Below are 21,803 nucleotides of genomic sequence, written 5' to 3'. Positions count from 1 at the left end.
CTCAGCTTCAGGCATGCAGATTTGGGGATATCCCCTTTCAACTGGCAACTGGCATGCTTATCTGCTCCTGGACAAAGCAACCGTGTGTGTGTGTGTGTGTGTGTGTGTGTGTGTGAGAGTGTGAGAGAGAGAGACACGAGGGGAAGGGGGGTCTGCTGCTGTCTGAACTTACAAGACAACATGCTGACATGCGCTCAGCCCCCCAAAACACACTCTGTCTTCCTCCCACATACACACAACACACTTCCTGTCACACTCCACCCTCTCCCCGATTTGAAATGCATGCTTCAGCCACTTGCACTTTAGCTACCACAATGCACTGCTCTTTGTGGCATTGCAAGAGCTGCTAATGTGGCCACACCAGTGCGCTTGCAGCTGACGGTGTAAACACATGGCAGCGCTTTCCCTGCTGTGGTCTCTGAAGCCTAGTTTAACTCACGGCACTCTACATCTGCAAGTGTAGCCAAGCTCTTAGTAGTTATAATCTTGACCAGGAGCCTATTTGTGCTAGTGCACTGTCAATAGATAATATTGCACCTTCCATTGTTCTGCTATCCTTTCTGCACCTGAAATTCCAGAGGAGGAGAAACAGCTAAAATTTGGTTATGAAGCCATAACAGTATATTTGTAATGTACTGAATCACAAGATGTCAGCACTTTGTTCTTCCTTACATCTGAAGTGCAGGGACCAAAATACTTCAGACTAAATGCATAAGGCATTGAATTCGAAAGGTGCACAAGAAATCTGGCATTTAATTGCCTTCTGACATCAGGGCACATAATGCAGCAGTGTCTTTTTATACAGAGTGAGCAGGAACCTCAACCATTTATGCAAGACTGCTACTTGATTGTTGAGCTCTACTTTTTCCAAGTGCTACAAATTGGCTCTCTGGTTGGTATCTGATACTTTATTTAGCAAAGGGATCTCTAGGTCACAGCCAAACCAAACATAGGCTTCCTTTTTTGTTTCATCTTGTTCTCTATTTAGAATGCTTTTTCTCAGTGTAAACGCTTTTTCTGATTAACTACATCCCATCTGTAAGGGTTAGCGGATGCATCTTTGAAAGAGAGAAATGTTTTCTTACCTGCTAATTTCTGTTGTTTGAAAGCATGCTTATAAATCTCATCTTCCTTTTTCTAAGCTCACTTGACATGTTCATGTCTTTTCTGTTTGTGGTCTTTTTTTAACAATTTCCTGATTTTATATAGAGGTTTATAAAACTTTGAGAATATTTTCCATTATATTTGTTTGCTTGGTAATAGCTAGTGAAGTCATACTTTTTAGTTCACTATGCTCTAATTTCCTTGCTAAAGTGTATTTTTTCAATTGTACGTGGCATTGGAATTAATATATCTTCTAGAGAGTTTTTTAGGGTGTCCCCTCTGGTCCTCAGATTTCCAACTGCTTTTAAATGTTATAAAAGAACAGAGGAACCCACCTGTAAGAACTGGTGGATGAGTCTGTTCAAGTAACAAATAAAAGATAGAAAAACAACTGTAAAGTCTCAGTGGAATTATTTTAATAAAATTTGCTATGAAGTTCTAATTCTTGTAAAATGGTTTGTTTAAAAAATAGTATAAATTAATATTAATAAGGTGGAATGTTGTCCTGTTCAAAGATCAAATAAAAACTTCATTCTTATTTGCTGTAAAATCCAACAGGAGGAAACAGAGTATATTGAACTTTTAGCAGCAGAAAAACATCAGGTTGAAGCCCTTAAGAACATACAGCATCAAAATAAAAGCCTGTCCATGCTAGATGAAATTCTTGAAGATGTTAGGAAAGCAGCTGATAGGCTGGAAGAGGAAATAGAAGAACATGCCTTTGATGACAACAAATCAGTAAGTGACATTGTAGAAATCATTCTGCTTTTTAATTCATATACTTTCATTTTTAGATCTAACGAAGCATTGCATTAATGCTACTTTTATGTCAGATGTAATAAATAGTGGTAATAATTTAGTGACAACTTTAAAATATTTGACCTTATTGTGTATCTTTCCTGTCCCTATTCCCACAGAAGAAATTGCTTATTTAGAGCTATTATGACTGCTTTCCAGGAAGCAGGTACTCTCAGCCATCTCCCTTATCACTAGTATTTTTTGTCTCTTAAATATGATTGCCACTTTTAACTATTATGTTGTGGAACAAACTTGCACATCATGATTTTGACATAACTGTTCAGGGTCCTCTAGCCCCGTGTTATTTGGGGTCTCTAGGCTCTCAGAATACAGGCTCACCCTGTTAAAATTAGCCTCTATTTTTTTATTTCTGATTTTTTTTTTCTCTCTCCATTTTTGTTGAGAATATAATGGGAGAAGGAGTACCTTTGAAATTAGGTTTCACAGTCCGAAAAAAGGAATAGTGTGCCAGGTAAGGGCATGAAACACCTCTGTTGCATTTGCAGTGGCTTTTTTCCACTTGGACTTCATCTGCTTTCAGTCTCTTGGACTACTTGCAATGGCTCTGTGGGTGTGGGAGACTGGGGGAAAGACACAATCCCCAGGTTAACCTTGTGTGTGTGTTGGAGGAGAGAACACATCCATTTCTCTATGCCTTCCTTCAGCCTTCCTTAGAGCCTCTCCAGTCAGTCCTGTTATCTGAACATAAGGTCGCAGCTTTTTGGCCTTGGCTTCTACTCTTGGAAGTTCTGATGGGAAAGGCTTTTGTTGGCTTGCAGTTCCTGGCGCAAGGTCTGTGCAGTTCATGAGTTGTGTTATGGGGGACTGGAAGTTGTCCTTTAGGAGGGAATCAGGGCCTCACTAGGCTCCTTTTGTGGTGGCCCCCTGCTGGGAAGCAACTAGCCATTATGTTATTCTCTACTCTAGGCTGGCCCATCCTTGTAGATGGGGGTCATGGTTAGCAGGAGCACCAGTGACCAGGGAATAGTTGGCAATAGCACTGTGTTCTGTTACCCCTGCTAGTAGTGGTACAGCCTAATGGAGTCAGGCTGTGTGGAAGGAGGCCAGGTTTATCTGCAAACCCCTTTCATGCTGCCCTTCCTGCTTATTGGCAAGAGGTTGAATGGCTCCTTTTTCTCCAATGATTTATTTTCTCTTTTCCTCCCTGTGCTCCTGTTAGTGGGAGAGAAGGAATAAAGTACCAGTCCGAGGCCTTCTCAGGTCCCCACTTCAGTTTAGCAAGAAGCATTCAGTATTTTCTTGAAATTTTTCTTAAACCAAAACATGTAACTATACCAAACCTGGGCTACAAACCAGACTTTTGTAAGGAAAAGAGCACTATTAACAGAGACTCAGTAATCTAAACATAAGTTTTCATCAAAAATATAATCAACTAGGATAACACAATAAGGATGGTATCCCTAGCCTCTGTTTGCTAGAAGGGAATGGGCGACGGGGGATGAATCATTTGATTACCTGTTCTGTTCATTCCCTCTGGAGCATCTGGCATTGGCCACTGTTGGAAAACAGGATAATGGGCTAGATGGACCTATGGTCTGACCCATTATGGCTATTCTTATGTTCTTATAAAAAGGAAAGGAAAATAATTCTTGTAAGCCTCTTATGCAAGATAACAACAATCGCACACAAAACAGGCAAATAGGACTTTGTCATGTACAATCCACATACAATAAATACTCCTTTAGGAGACAAAATCCAGAAGTGGCCCATTAGATGTTCAGAGTCCTCAACACTCACTTTTAAATTAATAACACCTAGTGCTTATATAGCACCTTTCATCTGTAAATCTCAAAGCGCTTTAGAAAGATCTGTATTATCACCATTTTATATATGGGGAAACTGAGATACAGGGAAAGTGAAGTGACCTGCCCATGGTCACTCAGCAGATCAATGGCAGAGCCAGGAATAGAACCCTGTCTCCTAAATTCCAGTCTGGTGCATTATACACTAGGCCATACTGCCTCCCTTCCAACACTGACATCACTCCGGTGCCATCCATGTCTGCCCCCCATCAATATCTGTATTCCCTAAATTCCTAATTGTATTAACTTTATTACAACAAACCCTCAATAGGTAATCAGTACTTGAACTTGTTTATGTTTGTTATATAAAAAGCAGATTGTGTAAAAATATCAGTCTGAGGCTTGAATATTTACTTTTCTACTGAGAAATGCTTTCTTTCTGCCAGGTGAGAGGTGTTAACTTTGAAGCAGTTTTAAGGGTGGAAGAAGATGAAGCAGACTCCAAGAGAAATATTTCAAAAAGAGAAGTGGAAGATGACCTGGGTCTTAGCATGCTTATTGATTCCCAAAACAATCAGTATATACTTACCAAGCCCAGGGATTCAACCATCCCTCGTGCTGATCACCATTTCATAAAGGTAAATTGTTAGATAATACTCTAAATAAGTATATATCGTGATCTAGTAAATGGAAAAGTTCTCAAATTCCACCCTTCTTCCTTTATTGAAAACTTAGTGTTGCGTTTAACTTGATCTTCCTGAAGATAAGGAAAAGAATGTATTTTACATGTTTCCAGAACACTATTATCAGCCCTTAACTTTTTAAAATCAAATCTTTTAAACATTTTTAAAACATTTCTTCAGACAAGGCAAAAACACTAGTCTTCTTTCAGCCCTTTGTACTATACATACCAAGACTGTAGTTTAAAATCAAAATTTTCTGCAATCTGATACCACCAGTCTGGAAAACTTATATCAGTTATTCTCATCATGTGAGTTTCTAGCAGAACCACCACTCAACATGCACCAGATGTTTTGGTGTAAAGGATTCTTGGTCTTGCCCTGTCTCTCCCAAACACACATTTCTTGTGTTTCCTCCCTCATAGTGAGTCATTTCCCTTTCATCAGGACTGTGAACCATTGCCTAAAAGGGTCTTAGAGCATCCTCTTGTTCCAGGACCCTCAATCTTCAGATCAGTTTGCAGTTCCAATGAATCTGTGGTGGTGGTGCAGAATCTTTTGCAAGAAGTACGAAACTCTGTTCTGTCTGTTCACTTTCCGGTAGGAGATATAACACTTCCTTTGTTTTTTCTCTAGCTAAATTATTAGAAGAAAGAAATGGGCAAAGAAAGATGCAAAGGTTATCTGATTTAGAGTTTGTAGTATGAAAGCCTGGGACCGCCTCCTTTTTGGGATGTGAGAGGGGAGTCCTGGATAGAATCAGAGATGCAAACCTGTAGTCTTTTCTATACTTTTTCACCAGACCAACACTTAATGTATCTACTGAGACATTTTTGGCCATGTTTTTTGCCACATTTTTGGCCAGTTTTGAGATCAGTTGTGTGAAGACTTCGCTGCATGAACCCCCGCCATCCTCTCCTGTAAGGGACTAATTCTAGACTGATGAATCCAGAAATTGCAGAAATTAGAATGTTTATATGTAAATGTTTCTGTATTTTGGATACACCAGTTTGGAAGGTCTCTCATTAGTATCGCAGATATTAATTCTTTGATATACATGGTTCATTAGCATTCTTGTTGTTCATTTTGAATGTTTTTGCTACAGTTGGTTTGTTTTTCATTTTGGAATATGAGCTACTTCTGACTGATACTTTTTATTATTATGGATTTAGCTCTTCAATATTTCCTTGTATTTCTCTCTTACGGAAGCTTCATTTGGGAAGGTCAAGAGAGACATGGCAGGATTAAAAGTCCTCAGAGACAAAACTTTTGGCATATCACTGACAGATCTGTGTGTCAGATCTTTCTTTCTGACTGATATGCTGAGAGCCGCTTTCCAGAGTTGTGTGGCTAATATACAGAAACATATATTTGGGGGGGAGGGATAGCTCAGTGGTTTGAGCATTGGCCTGCTAAACCCAGGGTTGTGAGTTCAATCCTTGAGGGGGTCACTTAGGGATCTGGGGCAAAAATTGGTCCTGCTAGTGAAGGCAGGGGGCTGGACTCAATGACCTTTCAAGGTCCCTTCCAGTTCTAGGAGATTGGTATATCTCCAATTCTTACCTTTATCAAATACAGGTTAAAAAATTATTTTTTATCATCTCAGTTGCAAAAACAGGCAATGTCTATTAAATTTACAAAACACAACTCTGTTCCTCAGTTTCTTAATCTGTAAGTGGTGGTGGTGGTGATGCTTACTACATAAGAGTTTTGAGGCTCAGTTCATTCATATCTGTAACATGTTTTGAACTCTGTGGATGGATGATATTGTATAAATTTATTTTTACATTGCCACCAAACTTTAAGGTTGGGAATAGCCATTAATTTCACCACAACTGCCTCATTACTTTTATATTAATATATTACTCAATTTTATACACTAGGATATTGTGACCATAGGAATGTTATCTTTGCCATGTGGCTGGCTGTGCACAATGATAGGATTGCCAACCATGTTTGGGTACATCATTTGTGGAGTACTCTTGGGACCATCAGGATTAAACAGCATTAAGGTAAGAGAGTGAGACTCTTGTATTTTTTTTTTATATCTGCCTTCATTTTTAGGGTTGCTTTAATCATTTTTTTAAGTTTTACACTGTTGCCAACTTCCATTGTTCAAAAATCATGAGAGAGGCCCCAGAAAATCATAGGATTTTCAAGAGACTTGTATTCTTTTTATTTGCCTTCTGATTTCAGATCCTTTAGCATTCATTCATGTTTTCAAGTTTTCTCCATCCCCATGAAGGATAGAAACTTACTTTTTTTAAATAAAAGAAAGGGAGTTTTCTCTAGGCTAATTACACTGAGAAATTGTTTCCCTGTGCAGTTGGAATAAAACCCTACTTTTCAGTATTATAGTTGCTCCTACTCAGGAGCTCTCCTGTGATCTATGCAGTATTGTTGTAGCCATGTTGGTCCCCAGATATTAGAAAGACAAGGTGGATGAAGTAATATCTTCTATTAGACCAACTTATGTTGGTGAGAGAGACAAGCTTTTGAGCTTACGTAGAGCTCTTCTTCAAGTCTTCTCCTGTGATCTGTCATGTTTCTCCTGAATAAGATAGCGTGAAATAATTCTTAGGTTGGTGAATTTTATTTATTTATGCTATCACCTCTGAGTTTGAGAAGGATGTGGCCTTTAGGAGGAAGGGAGAGGCAGGCCAGATTTTAGTCTGGGGAGGCAGAGAGAACATCTCTCAATTCCCCATAATCAGTGATGGTGTTTTATCCTGTTTTTCTATCTACCTCTCTTGCTCTGAATCTTCTAACTGTTGAGAAGTATTAAGTGGTGATGGTGTTGCTACGGGAAGAGAGGCATCTGCCTTCTCCACTTTGCTGTCACTATATCATTTTCTCCCTGCAATGAAAGGCAAAGAGTTGGCAGAGTGATCACAGAGATGCAACCACAGCGCTTATGAATAGCAGAGAGAAGAACACCAACTTGAGTCTATTGGAATGAATTATAGGCAGAGAAAATATTCAGCACTGCAAAGCAATATAGTAGCTAGGCAGACGCTCCCTCCCTTATAAAGACATCAGAGATATGTGTGTCCTGAGGGGTGATTTAGGACTGCCTTTGGCTTCATGTACATTTAGCTCAGGAGACATCAATCCATATTCAATAAGTGCAATTAATAGGCATTTATTTACAAATTTATCAAGTTCAGCCCTTTTAGAATCTCTAATTTAAATTTAAATCTGTCAGGATTATTGCCAAAAACACCAGAGAAATAAACACTGTGTGAAATTCTTGTCTATGTAAACAGGAGTTCTAGGCCTGTTTCCCCCGCTATAAAATGGGAAATTAGTTGAGTAAAAATTGATCTATGGAATTGTAATCAAAAGATCTCAAAGTGCTTTACAAACACTGAAGAAGTATTTAATGCAAACCACATGAGGACTGTTACGAATTCATTTTGTAGGCAAAATACATTGAACATTTTTAGAGTTCAAAACTTTACAGATGAAAATAAACTTATGGGTGGTATTTTCAAAAGTACTTGGCATTGGCTTAACTCTGCTCCCATTGACTTCAGTGATCATTTACATTTTCAGAACAAAGTATGTCCACTAAATAATGGCACTGGTCTCTTCACCTTTAAATTAATTTTTTTGCAATTAGTCATGCATTTGTCACGTTCTAACAAAATTATATTAGTGCATTTATTTATAATCACTGTCAAATACTGAAGGCTGATAATGTTACGGGTGGGATTTTCAGCAATGCTCAGCATTGGCCTCTGCAAACTTGAGTGCTTTGAAATCTTGCTATGCAGAAAGCCAAAGACACAGAATAATTTTTTTTAATGTATTTTGTAATCAGACTCAGCATAAGATTTGTCACTGACTGTCTAGTTATCTCCCTCTTGCTTCATCTGTCACAGGTAATCTGTAAACTGTGAGGACAAAGCAGGGGAGGGAGTTTAGGGACCATTGTAGCAATAGCAGAGAACAGAAGATTGTTTTAAGTCCCACCAAACTATCGATAAAATGATGTGTTGGAGGAAAAACGAACGTGTCTTAAACTCCAGTTTTCATCTTCCTTCATGCATACCTAGAAGAATACAAACAAAAGTGACAAAACTCATTTCAGCCAATCTTAGCAAAAGTCCACTTGCAGACTAAGCATGCAAAACTTCAGTTTCCAAGAGAGATTTTTTGCCCAATAAGTGAGGGATTGAAAATTGGAGAGTAGGTAAGTAAATGAATATGTAATTTTTTTTAAAAAAAGTCTATGTACTTACAGTAGACACATGCTTAAAAATTTGACTGTTTGGTTCTAAAACATCTTTATCAGTAATCAGGGGTCCACTGTAATTTCCATAGTGTGCAACACATGTTAATAGAGAGGTTGTCTTGCAGAATACCACCTATGTGCGATTGCGCGGGCCATCACGCCTGTTGTTCCCAGTCACATAACATGCCAATATCGCTTTTCAAAGTAACTGCGGTCCTCGCTACAAGGAAGTATTTATGTATTTTTAGCTGTCTAATGTGAAATGTTCAATCACTTGTGAAAAAAACTAATACCTACTTTTGCTCTTCATTTAATCTCTTCCTACCATCTGTTCTATTCTTCTTCTCTCCTCTTGCTGCACCCTGTACATGCATCTCTGCCACCTGGTCCCCTTGTTTTGGTCTGCACCTGCTTCCCTGATGGTTGGTTTCCTTCTCCTCTGGAAATGTTCACCAGCTGCTTCATTATTTTTTTCCACTCCTTGGGGCATTTGTCTCCTAATGGTGATTGGTGGCTCCTGAAGACAGCTCTTGTTCCCTTTTCACCACTCTTTATGTAGCAACAGCCCCTAAAAAGAGGCAGGTAGGCAGGTTCCTTCTTGTTTGTAAGTCATCATTGTAAAAGAGAGCCTGGCCACCTTCAGAAATAGTTGTGAACAAAGAGAACCAGCACCATATGACTACCAGTAAGTGTTCCAAAGACCACAATTTGGGTAGTGCTGATCTAAAATAGTAATGTAGATGTGATTATATTATATTATAATAAGCAGACTACACTGAACATTTTATATTCTTATTTTGCAGTCTATTGTACAAGTGGAAACATTGGGAGAGTTTGGTGTGTTCTTCACTCTGTTTCTAGTTGGTCTGGAGTTTTCCCCTGAAAGGCTAAGAAAGGTATTTGTGTATAAAACTTCTGCATTTCAGGATTTGATTGGTGATGTTGAAGTTATCAATTATATTTCAGCATTTAAAAGCCTGTCTCCAATATATCTTAATGTAGTTTGACCATGATTTTTAAAAGTAAGAGAAATATCTCTGCTTCTTTCTTCAGATACTGGGGGTGGAGGAGAAAGAATGCAGAAAATGTTATCCTAGTGCCTATTTTAATATCCAAATTGATTTTCACAGAACAGTTCATGATTTCTAGGAAATGAAGACACATTTACTGCAGGGCAATCCAACTATATTATATTGTGATGTTGAATCTAGTTGTAGAGGTGTAGACATCACAATGTTGTGAAGCAGGCATGTGTCCTGCAAGGCATAGTTTAATGTATTACGGTAAATGCCACATGATGGATTTACAACATAAAGTGTACTGGATGAAATGTGTTGTTAGAGCCTGTTGGCCCTTGATTAGACATGTACCATAGTATAACCTAATTTATGTATTGAGATAGTCAGACTTCAGCAAAAAAAGGGACAAATATGTTAAAGAAAAGTTGACTTGTTAATGTAGAGAGTCAGGAACTGCAGCTGATTTTATGATATAAGGTTAAGATACATTAATTTTAATAGAAAATATACTGTTGCAAAATTATTAAAACTAGCACAGTAATACAAATAACAGTAATAGCTAAAAAGACACATTTTGCATGGCTTATGTTTGTTTTAGATTGATGGTTGAAAGTCAGGGAGATCACATAAAAGGCGGTCTATTTTATTGATATGTGGACAATGATAGGAGTATCTCAGTTTAATTATATAAATTATAGACACTCATAAATTACAGATGTTAAAGATGAAGGCCTATTAAACCGTATGCTAGTCCATACCTTGCCATTGCTGGATTGAGTTGTACCTACTACAATATATTTTCTAGTGTTTTGTCCTGTCTAGTTTTAAATAATTTTGGGGGATGGGGTTTCTCTTAAAAACTGTTCCATAGCATGGTAGCTCTCATATTTGTGAGGGTTTTCCTGATAATTAACTTTTTTTCCTTTTCTTTATTTTATCCCATTACTCCTAGCATCATGCTAAATAAGTCCTCTGCCTATGTGGTGTTTGTATAGTTCAATTTGTCAACAATTACCATGTCAAGCCATTTATCCCTTTAATTATTTTCATTTCTCTTCTCTGAACTCCCTCCTGTTTGTCTAATACATCTAATAAGGTACCCAGCACTGGACATAGTCTACCAGGTGCTGTCTCAGCAGAGCTGTGTAGTGAGGGGCTATTATTTCTATGGTATAACTCTGCAGCCCAAAATCACATGGATCTCTTTTACTACTCACGTTGAAAACCAATGTAACATTCATCAATGAGAGAATAACCCTCAGGTTATACAATACAAATCTAACTGTGTGTTATCCTCAAGGTGTGGAAGATATCTTTGCAAGGACCCTGTTACATGACGCTTCTGATGATTGCTTTTGGCTTACTATGGGGACATTTACTACAGATTAGACCAACACAGAGTGTCTTCATTTCTACTTGTTTATCCTTATCCAGCACACCCCTAGTGTCCAGATTCCTTGTAGGGAGTGCTCGAGGAGATAAAGAAGGTAGGTGCAATTTAGATATGGATTGTCCCAATGACGGTGCTGATTCAAAATATCTGTAATAAATTCTCAAAATGGTTGAGCATCATACTAGTGACATGAGACAAAATAGAAAAGAGAGCATTGCCATTATTATGTAATGTACTAACTTGATGGGGAGCCTAGAATATTATTTTGATAATACACCTCTACCCCGAAATAACGCGACCCGATATAACATGAATTCAGATATAACACAATAAAGCAGCACTACGGGGGGGCGGGGCTGTGTGCTCCATCGGATCAAAATAAGTTCAATATAATGCAGATTTACCTATAACACGATAAGATGTTTTGGTTCCTGAGGAGAGCGTTATATTGGAGTAGAGGTGCTTGCTGGTTTTTGTGTTGGTGCTTGCTGGTTTTTGTGTTGTTTGCACAGGCCCACTTCCTCTAAAATATAAGAATCTTAATAGAAAATAGCATCATGTATTTATAAGGAGTCATGTTCTCTTTTATGACATCCCTCTGTAATGGAGTCCAACATTGATTTTAACCCTTTCAACCACAGGTGATTTTCATGTGTATGCTAAATCGCCAGATTAAGACTGCTACGACCAATCTGCCACGAGGGCAGAAAGGCCTGACCCAGTAACTTGCACCTTCTTTCTGCAGTCTGAGGCCTGCCTGCTAATATACTCTTTACCCTAAATACTTTTAGCTTCATATAGGCGGATGTGCTACAGGAAAGTTAAGGCAGCACTCTCAGTGAATAGTTTTTGGTTAAATAAATATCAAAGAAAATTATGAATGGAAATTTCAGTGCTCTGAGTCTGAAAGTTTTCCTTAAATTGTGCACTTATCCTGTATTTTCTAGTTTTTTCCTTTTAGAAGAAATGCACTCCCATTCCTACACACTTCACGTAGTGTAATTCTACTCTCTTGACTGTAAAAATGCCAATGTGTGAATTCCATGTTTAATTATTTCCATTATTATTTGCTCAGTTTACAAGTGAAAAGATTCTTTTTGCTTTTGTTTTCAAACTGCCAGCCCTACAAGTCAACCTGGATTCTCTGAGTCAAAATTTGTTGTTTATTTCTCATTTCTCATTACTAAGGCTACGTTTATGTCACGGAGGTCACGGAAGCTGTGACTTCCAGAGACCTCCATGACATTTTCTGCTTCAGCCCCTGGGTCTGTGGGACTGGAGCTAGCAGCCAGTGAGGCCCCGGCTGGGTTCCAGCAACAGGCGACAGCCTCCACACTTTCAGCAACTGGGGACAGCCTTATGGGGGGTTGAGGGAGAGAACCATGCAGCTTCTAGCCACCACGGTGGTAGGGGAAACTATGGAGCCGCATCAGCAAAAGTCACAGACAGGTCACGGCTTCCATGAATTTTTGTTTATTGCCCGTGACCTGTCCATGACTTTTAGTAAGAATAACCATGACAAAATCTTAGCCTTAATCATTACCAGTAATAAAGGTTCTTCAAGTCAAATGATTACTCCTGGGAGAATTCTACGCCACTGTGTGTCCGCAGAATTCATGCTCCCCCATTTTTTATTTTTTTGCGTCCTGGCAGAAAAATGACTTTCTAACAAGGAAGCAAAGGGAAGCTGCAAGGTCACGTACCCCTCCCCAGCAGCAGGGGCACATCACTTCACTGCTGGCTGCTTCGGGTACCTGAAATAAATCACTACGAGGGGGAGGGGAGTGGCAGGGCTGGGGATGCCCCAGCCTGTAGCTCCTACCCTGTGCCTGGCTCAGCTGCTAGTCTTGTCTAGGTTGGGGGCGGAGGAGGATGGGACTTCCTCTTCCTTGCAAGGAGTGGCTGGGGCTGGGTCAGACTCACCCCCAGAAACCTTCCTGGGCTGCAGGAAGCTCTGTGTACACACTCCGCTTCCTGCCCCCATCGCTCTTCAGCCATGGGGAGAGGGGTCACTATATGGGGAGTTGTTCCCCCATCCGCTCAACTCCTGTGCATCCAGACCCCCTGCCAAGCCTCACCCCTCCACACACAGAACCCCTGTACCAGGGGCGGCTCCAGGCCCCAGCACGCCAAGAACGTGCTTGGGGTGGCAAGCCGCGGGGGCGGCAGGCAGGCTGCCTCCGGTGGTTTGCCTGCGGAGGGTCCGCTGGTCCCGCTGCTTCAGTGGACCTCCCGCAGGCGTGCCTGTGGAGGGTCCGTCTGCAGGAGGTCCGCTGAAGCCGCGGGACCAGCGGACCCTCCACAGGCAAACCACCGGAGGCAGCCTGCCTGCCGTGCTTGGGGCGGCAAAATCCCTAGAGCCGCCCCTGCCCTGTACCGAGCCCTCCACCTGAATCCCTCATGCCAAGCTTCACTTCTGGCATTCAGAGCTCACCGGCACCCAGACCACCAAGCCCCATTACCCTGCACCCAGACCCCCACCCTTGGACCCAGGCCACCTTCTGCTGAGCTCCCCGCACTCGAACCCCTATCCTGATGAACCCCATCCCCCCGCACCTGGACACCCTCCTCCCCGAACCTGACACACCCAGACCCCTCCTTCTGATCCCCAACCAACTTCACCTTGACCCCCTGGAGAGTCCCATTACCCCTGCACCCGGAACACTCAACAAGCCTGAACACCAAACTGAGCTGCTCCCACCCATGCTAAGCCCCTCCACTCTTGGATTTTGCCAGGCTGAGCCTGCCTGCCCACACCTGTGCACCTTGCACAGAGGGGCAAGGCCCCTGGGATGTTTCTGGGGCAGGCCCAAGCCTTGTGCTGTGTCAAGGTCAGGTGCAGCCTCACTGCTGAGTCCATGTCCTGGGGCTGGGGGGGAAGAGTTACAGGGTGATCTCCCATCTCCATGCAGCCAGTGGCCTGTGCTCCCCACTGCTGTTTTGGAGCCTCCATATTTATTTATTGACAAATAAAATTTGCAGAATTTTAAAATATTGTGTGCAGAATTTTTAATTTTTTGGTGCAGAACCTCACTGACAACTGTGCAGCCTGTTGTGCTTCTTCGAGTGCTTGCACATGTCCATTCAAATGTAGGTGTGTGCATGCCCTGGCACAATTGCCAGAGATTTTTCCCCTATTAGTATCCATTGGGTTGGCTTGAGTGCCCTCTGGTGCTGCGCGCTCATAGCACTGGTATAAAGGGCCCTGCTGACACCACTCCCCCCAGTTCTTCTTAGGAAGGAAGAAGTACCGCAGATTTTTACTAACATTGAGGAAGTGACGGAGGCTCCTTGACTGGCATAGCTTCTTTGTTGTCCTCCCCAGACAAGGCAGTGGGGGCAGCAGGGATGTCCTCACCACGAAGCATTCCAGGATTTGTTAAAGCGGGAAGCCTCAAATTTGGGAATACAGGCAGAGATGGTCAAGGAGACAATACATAGTCTCTTAGATATTTTCGTGGTGGGCCACTCTAGAGTGGCTCTACCACTTAACGAGGCCATTATGGACCCAGTCAGGGCACTGTGACAAACCCCTATCTCCCTCGGTCCCTCCTACAGTGAAACATACAGAACATAAATATTTTGTACCAGCTAAAGGGTACAAGTTCCTTCCCTTGCACCCTCCCCCAGGGTCCCTGGTTGTGGTGGCTGCCAACTAAAGGGATTGACAGAGTGAAGCAGGGTCCATGTCCAAAGCGAAAGACCCAAAGAAATTGGACTTTTTTTTTTTCAGAAGGCCTACTCCACGGGCTTCTACAGCTAGCATAGCGAACCAGCAAGCCTTGGTAGGCTGCTATGATTTTAATATGTGGGAGTCTGTGCTAAAATTTAAGGACTTGCTCCCTCAGGTGTCTAGGCAAGAATTCTCATACTTAGTGAAGGAAGGGAAGATTCCACAGCCAGATCAAAAGCCAGAGCTGTAACCATGCACAGGAGCTCGTGGCTGCAGTCCTCAGGGTTTCTGCATGAGGTGCAACATATCCTTCAAGACCTCCCCTTTGAAGGGTCATGCTCTTTTCAGAGCAAACGGACGCTAGACTAGATGGCCTTAAAGACTCTAAGGTGACCTTGAAATCTTTGATCTGTATATCATGCCCTCAAAGCTGAAAAGAGAGAGAGAAGGAAGGAAAAAGAAAGAACTTTCTCCCAGCAAACAGATGACCTACCAGGAAATGTGTACACCTACTGTGGGTGGATCTGTGGTTCCAAGAGAAGGCTCCTGAATCATCTCAAGACCCATATGTATATCTGTGGTAGAGAATCAAGGGATCACCGATGATGATATCCTGGCTGTATCCAGAAAGCACTACAGGCCCCAACAGACTGGCTTCTACTTTGCCCAGCCAGCAAGGCAAGATCAACAGAGGAGGAAGAGCAGGAGGTTCAGACGAAGGCCCCCTCCACCAACCTCCTCAGCAGAACCAATACAGATTGGCCCCAAACACTTGGGGACCTTGAAGCATTCGTTTTGGTGAGATGCTCAAGGTCAACATTACAATCCCCTCAACACTGGATCCAGTTGCCCCTTTGTTTTCCAACCAATTCTTGCGCATCTTCAGTGCTTGGACCCACATTACCTCGGATCATTGGGTTCTAAGCACAGTAGAAATGGGATACACCATCCAGTTTTTGTCTACCCCAACTTCCCACACCCTTTCCCTATCCATCTTCAGGGACCCTTCTCATGAGCAACTGTTGGAACAAGAAGTCCAATCCCTCCTTTTGGTGGGAGCCATGGAAGAGTTTCTGTTCTGCCTAAGAAGAAAGGTGTTCTATTCCTGTTACTTTCTAATCCTGAAAGCCAAGGGTGGTTTCAGACCAATCCTAGACCTGCATCGTCTCAACTGCTGTCTCAAGAACTTAAAGTTCCACATGGTCTCCTTGGCTTCCATCATTCCCTTTCTGGATCCAAGGGAGTGGTATGCCGCCCTTGATCTCAAGGACACATATCAATTTTTCCAAGGCCACAGACGATTCCTAAGATTTGTCGTGAACCAAGTTCATTACCAGTTTGCGGTTCTTCCATTTGGCCTGTCCATCACCCCATGGGTCTTCACCAAATGTATGGCAGTGGTGCCAGCTTTTCTCAGAAAAAAGGGAATTTGTGTATTCCCTTATCTTGACAACTGGCTGGTCAGAGGCTTGTCCAGAGCTCAGGTGAATCCGACATCAGTCTCATCCAGTCGACCTTCCAACCACTAGGCCTACTGGTAAACGACCAGAAATCCAACCTTATTCCTGTCCAAAGGATAGAGATCATCAGTGCAGTTCTCAACTCCGTGCAGGCAAGGGCCCTTCTTCCAGATGATCACTTTCGTTCAATTACAGTCCCGATAAGATCACTCCAGGCTTATCAGATCACGACTGCATGAAAGAGTCTGAGTCTTCTGGGCCACATGGCTACATCTCCGATCTCTCCAAGTGTGGTTGGCTGCAGTATACTCTCCCTCACGTCATCACCTGGACATGGTGCTCACTGTTCCCACTGAGGTCTTTGATTCACTGACATGGTGGCTGAACCATTGCATGATATGTGCGGGGATACCCTTTTTGCTGCCTCAACTGTCAATATCTCTAGTATCCGATGTATCAGCCCTCAGCTGGGGAGCCCACCTAGGGTCCCTCAGGACTCAGGGCCTCTGGTCTCAAGAAGAGCTTTCCCTCCATATCAATGTCAGGGAGCTCCAGGCAATCCGCCTAGTCTGTCAGGTGTTCCTACCCCACATTACAAACAAGATCATTTTGGTTCTCACAGACAACATGATGGCCATGTTATATATCAACAGACAGGGCAGAGCGCACCCTTCCCCCTTGTGTCAGGAAGCAATCTGGCTGTGGGAGCTCTGCATCGCACAGTCAATCAGTTTAGAAGCGTCCTACCTTCCAGGAATGCAGAACCAGTTGGCAGATCACCTCAGCAGGTCTTTCTCCTCTGACCACAAGTGGTCCCTCCAACCGGACATCACAAGGGACTTCTTCCAACCATGGGGAAGTCCCCTTATAGATCTGTTTGCTACCTGCAACAACAAGAAATGCCATCAGTTCTGCTCCCTGGGAGGCCACAGTCCAGGGTCTCTCACAGACATGTTCCTGTTATCATGGATAAATCACCTGTTTTATGCGTTCCCTCCTATCCCACTGAATCTGAAGGTTCTGATGAAAATCAAGTGGGACTGAGTGCAGGTCATTCTCCTAAACCCGGCATGGCACTGGCAACATTGGTTCACCTCCCTCTGAGGCCTTTCGGTGGAGACCCTGCTTCTGCTTCCACTCCACCCAGATCTGATCTCTCAAGAGCACAGTTGCCTGCTCAATCTGAACCTAAGCTCTCTTCATCTGATGGCCTGGAAATTCTATGGCTGAATCCTGAGGAGCAAGCTTGCTTGGAGCAGGTCCATAGAGTCCTACTGGGCTGTAGAAAACCCTCCACCAGGGCCACCTACTTGCAAAATGGAAGCTGTTCTCCAGCTGGTCTTCCCAACAGGGAATTCCACCTACACAGCCCTCTCTGCAGCTCATTTTGGAGTACCTTCTGCTGCTGAAACAAGGTCTGTCCCTCTCTTCAGTTCAAGGTTCACCTAGCAGCCATTTTAGCCTTTCATCCCAAGGTCAACAACCAGTCCATTTTTTTTCCACTTGAGATTGTTATCCATTTTCTCAAAGGCCTGGAGATGGTATGCCCCCAGGTTAGAAAACCCATTCCTCCCTGAGATCTAAACCTTGTCTTGTTGAAACTCACGGGTCCACCATTTGAGCCGGTAGCAACCTGCTTGTTGTTGCACCTCTCCTGGAAAGTGGTTGTCTTAGTGGCCATCACTTTGGCCAGAAGAGTTTCAGAAATAAGCCCTTACATTGGAATCCCCATATACAATCTTCATGGATAGGTTTCAGCTGCATCCACACCTGTCATTCCTCCCAAAGGTGCAGTTCCCCTGCAGTAAAGCAATCTTCCTACCAGTATTCTACTCTAAATGGCATGTGAACAGAGAGGAACAGCGCCTACAGTCCTTGGATGTTAGATGGGCTCTGGCTTTCTATATACAAAGAACCAAACTATTCCACAGATCAACTCAGCTGTTCATAGGCATAGCAGAGAGAATGAAGGGTCTTCTCATTTCTGCCCAGATAATTTCAGCCTGGATTATTTCATGTATCCAGGCATCTCACCCCCAGCTAATCTGATTGCTCATTCCACAAGATCACAGGCCTCCTCAGCTGCCTTCCTAGCACAAGTCTCTATTCAGGACATCTACAGAGCAGCAACCTGGTTGTCGGTGCACATGTTCTCAATGAACTTTGTCATCACCCATCAGGCTAGAGACGATGCTAACTTCAGCCGCGCAGTCTTGCAGTCAGTCTGTCCTAGAACTCCAAGCCCATTTCCTGTACAACTGCTTGTGAGTTACCTACATTGGAATGGACACGTGAAAGCACTCGAAGAAAAAAACAGTTAATAACCTTTCTGTAACTATTCTTCAAGGTATGTGGCACATGTCCATTCCAAAACCCACTCTCCTACCCCTCTGTCAGAGTCAGTCGATAAGAAGAAACTGAGGTGGAGCAGGGTTGGCAGGGTCCTTTTACTGGCGCTATGAGTGTACAGCACTAGAGGGTGCTGGAGCCAACCTGACGTATACCAGTAGGGGAAAAAATTCCAGCAACTGTGCTCAGGGCATGCATATGCCTACATTGGAACGGACATGTGCAACACATCTGGAAGAACAACAGTTTACAGAAAGATTAGTAATTGTTATTTATCAATGGGTTTGCGTAGATGTAACTGATCAGAAATTAACCAATAATTCTGATACAGAAGAAGTAATAGAATGCAGCTCAATCTCTTAGGGTACGTCTACACTACGGGATTATTCCGAATTTACATAAACCGGTTTAACAAAACAGATTGTATAAAATCGAGTGTGCACGGCCACACTAAACACATTAAATCGGTGGTGTGCGTCCACGGTCCGAGGCTAGCGTCGATTTCTGGAGCATTGCACTGTGGGTAGCTATTCCGTAGCTATCCCATAGTTCCCGCAGCCTCCCCCGCCCCTTTGAATTTCCAGGTTGAGATCCCAGTGGCTGATGCGGCAAAAATCATTGTTGCGGGTGGTTCTGGGTAAATGTCGTCAGTCACTCCTTCCGCTGGGAAAGCAACGGCAGACAAGCATTTCATGCCTTTTTTCCCTGGATTGCCCTGGCAGATGCCATAGCATGGCAATCATGGAACCTGTTTCGCCTTTTGTGACTGTCACCGTATGTGTACTAGATGCCGCTCACAGAGGCGATTCAGCAGCGCTACACAGCAGCATGCTTTTGCTTTTGCATGATAGCAGAGATGGTTACCAGCCATATTGTACCATCTACCATACCATAAATTGGTAATAAGATGATCGTGGCTACCAGTCCTTTTGCACTGTGCCATTTGCTGCTGTCATAAGTGCCCCTGGCTGCTCTTAGCCAGGGGCGCAAAAGTCAAAATTGGGAATGACTCCCTGAGTCGATCCCTCCTTTTTGGTATCTAAAAATAGAATCAGTCCTGCCTAGAATATGGGCAAGTGTACTAGAGAACCACTGTATCAGAGAACCAGAGAGCACAGCTGCTCTGTGTCAGATCCTGCATAGATTATGAGCTGTATGCTATTCACAGGGGGTGCTCCTGCAACAACCCCACCTGTTCATTCCATTCTTCCCCAGCCTTCCTGGGCTACCATAGCATTGTCCCCCCACTTGTGTGATGAAGTAATAAAGAATGCAGGAATACTTGTTAGTGAGAAATGAGTGGAAGGCAGCCTCCAGTTGCTATGATAGTCCACATAGGACATTAAGGAGTGTGGAGGAGAGGAGCCCAGCATCCTGCTGCTAGTCCAGGGGCAATTGAATCTTTTCTTTACACATGAAGGGTGGGGGCTGATGAAGCTCAGCCCCCTGTTGCTATGATGATAATGGTTATCAGCCATATTGTACCATCTACCAGGAAAAATTAGGGCCAGGCGCCCTTGATTGACCTGACGGATGCTAGTCAGCATGGTTACCAGTCCTTTTGCACTGCCCCATGTGCCAATAGGCTGATGATGACGATGGGTATCAGTCTTATTGTACCATCAGCCACCCATGGCGGTGGGGGGGGAGCAAGGATGTTGGTGTTGAGTGCTGCACCATCGTGTCTATCTGCAGCATTCAGTAAAGATAGGGTGACATGTAAAAGAGTCAAGAGAGGATTGTTTTCCCTTTCACTTCTGGGGGTGGGTGGGTGTGTGCGTAAATTGCCTAGCTATGCCCTGACCCACCGCGGACACTGTTTTTGACCCTAGAAGCATTTGGAGCTCAGCCAAGAATGCAAATGCTTTTCAGAGACTGCAGGAACTGTGGGATAGCTTGAGTCCTCCAGTCCATGAGCGTCCATTTGATTCTTTGACTTTCCGTTACGCTTGTCACGCAGCAGTGCGCTGAGTCCCTGCTATGGCATCTGTCTGGAGATATTTAAAAAATGATTTTGAATTTCGTCTTCTGTAACGGAGCGCTGATAGAACAGATTTGCCTGCCCTTACAGCGATCACGTCCGCATCGTCCATGCTGGAGCTCTTTCTTTATTTTGATTTTTAACTGCATCACCACCCGTGCTGATCGGAGCTCCACGCTGGGCAAACAGGAAATATTCAAAAGTTCGCGGGGCTTTTCCTGTCTACCTGGCCACTGCATCCGAGTTCAGATTGCTGTCCAGAGCGGTCAGTGGTGCACTGTGGGATACCGCCCAGAGGCCAATACCGTCGATCTGCGGCCACACTAACCCCAATCCGATATGGTAATACCGATATTAGCCCTACTCCTCTCGTTAGGGAGGAGTACAGAAACTGGTTTAAAGAGCCCGATATAAAGGGCCTCTTAGTGTGGACGGGTGTGGTGTTAAATCGGTTTTACGCTCCTAAAACCGGTTTAAACGCGTAGTGTAGACCAGGCTTTAGTTGTATTGGCTCCACAGTGCGAAAGCAACCTTATTTTATCACTAAAGAAGTAGGTATGATTCCGAATGCACATATGGAATAGATATGGGAAGTCAGAAGAGTTTTACCTGAACACATTTCAGAGGAGAAATGTATCTTACGTAACAGCTCCTTATTTTCCCAATGATTCCCAAAATTTTTGCCTCATAAGCTTTTTGCCCACCTCCTTTCTTCTTCCCCAAAAGTCTATTGCAGGGGTCGGCAACCTTTCAGAAGTGGTGTGCCAAGTCTTCATTAATTCACTCTAATTTAAGGTTTTGCATACCAGTAATACATTTCAATGTTTTTAGAAGGTCTCTTTCTATGTCTATAATATATAACTAAACTATTGTTGTATGTAAAGTAAATAAGGTTTTTAAAATGTTTAAGAAGCTTCATTTAAAATTAAAATGCAGAATCCCCCAGACCGGTGGCCAGGACCCGGGCAGTGTGAGTGCCACTGAAAATCTGCTTGCGTGCCGCCTTTGGCACGCGTGCCATAGGTTGCCTACCCCGGTCTATTGTAATAAAGAAACTGCACATCTCTGTAATGGACACTAACTTAGGTTTATTCACGCCCCATTGCATGAAACTTAAAGAATATTTTATGCATGCTATGTCTATTCATCAGGCTTCTGTGTCTATCCTTCTACAGCAGGGGTCTCAAACTCAATTTGCCTTAGGGCCAGTGCCAGTCCTCAAATCCTCTCAGCGGGCCAATAATGTCACTGAAGATGGTGTTCAGAAAAGAAAACGTTCTATTTTGAATTTCTTAGAAATAATAAAGCTGTCATACAACTTTTTCTACAATTCTTCACCTGCCAGA

The 21,803-nt window shown here is 43.1% G+C and overlaps 1 protein-coding gene across 1 annotated transcript in view; it reads left to right on the top strand.

Annotated features, from left to right (window-relative positions):
- TMCO3 (transmembrane and coiled-coil domains 3) overlaps positions 1-21,803 on the top strand; it is a 63,472-nt gene that overhangs the window by 24,127 nt on the left and 17,542 nt on the right. The window contains exons 3-7 of the mRNA XM_045007304.1: positions 1,663-1,842; positions 4,112-4,303; positions 6,229-6,357; positions 9,386-9,478; positions 10,902-11,088. Coding sequence (XP_044863239.1) covers positions 1,663-1,842; positions 4,112-4,303; positions 6,229-6,357; positions 9,386-9,478; positions 10,902-11,088 — 781 coding nt within the window. The remainder of the gene's footprint in view (positions 1-1,662; positions 1,843-4,111; positions 4,304-6,228; positions 6,358-9,385; positions 9,479-10,901; positions 11,089-21,803) is intronic.

This window comes from Mauremys mutica, chromosome 1 (genome assembly GCF_020497125.1).
Source record: "Mauremys mutica isolate MM-2020 ecotype Southern chromosome 1, ASM2049712v1, whole genome shotgun sequence".
Lineage (NCBI taxonomy): Eukaryota > Metazoa > Chordata > Testudines > Geoemydidae > Mauremys > Mauremys mutica.
The sequence above is the reverse complement of the archived record's forward strand: the minus strand, read 5'-3'. Positions and strand labels throughout refer to the sequence as shown.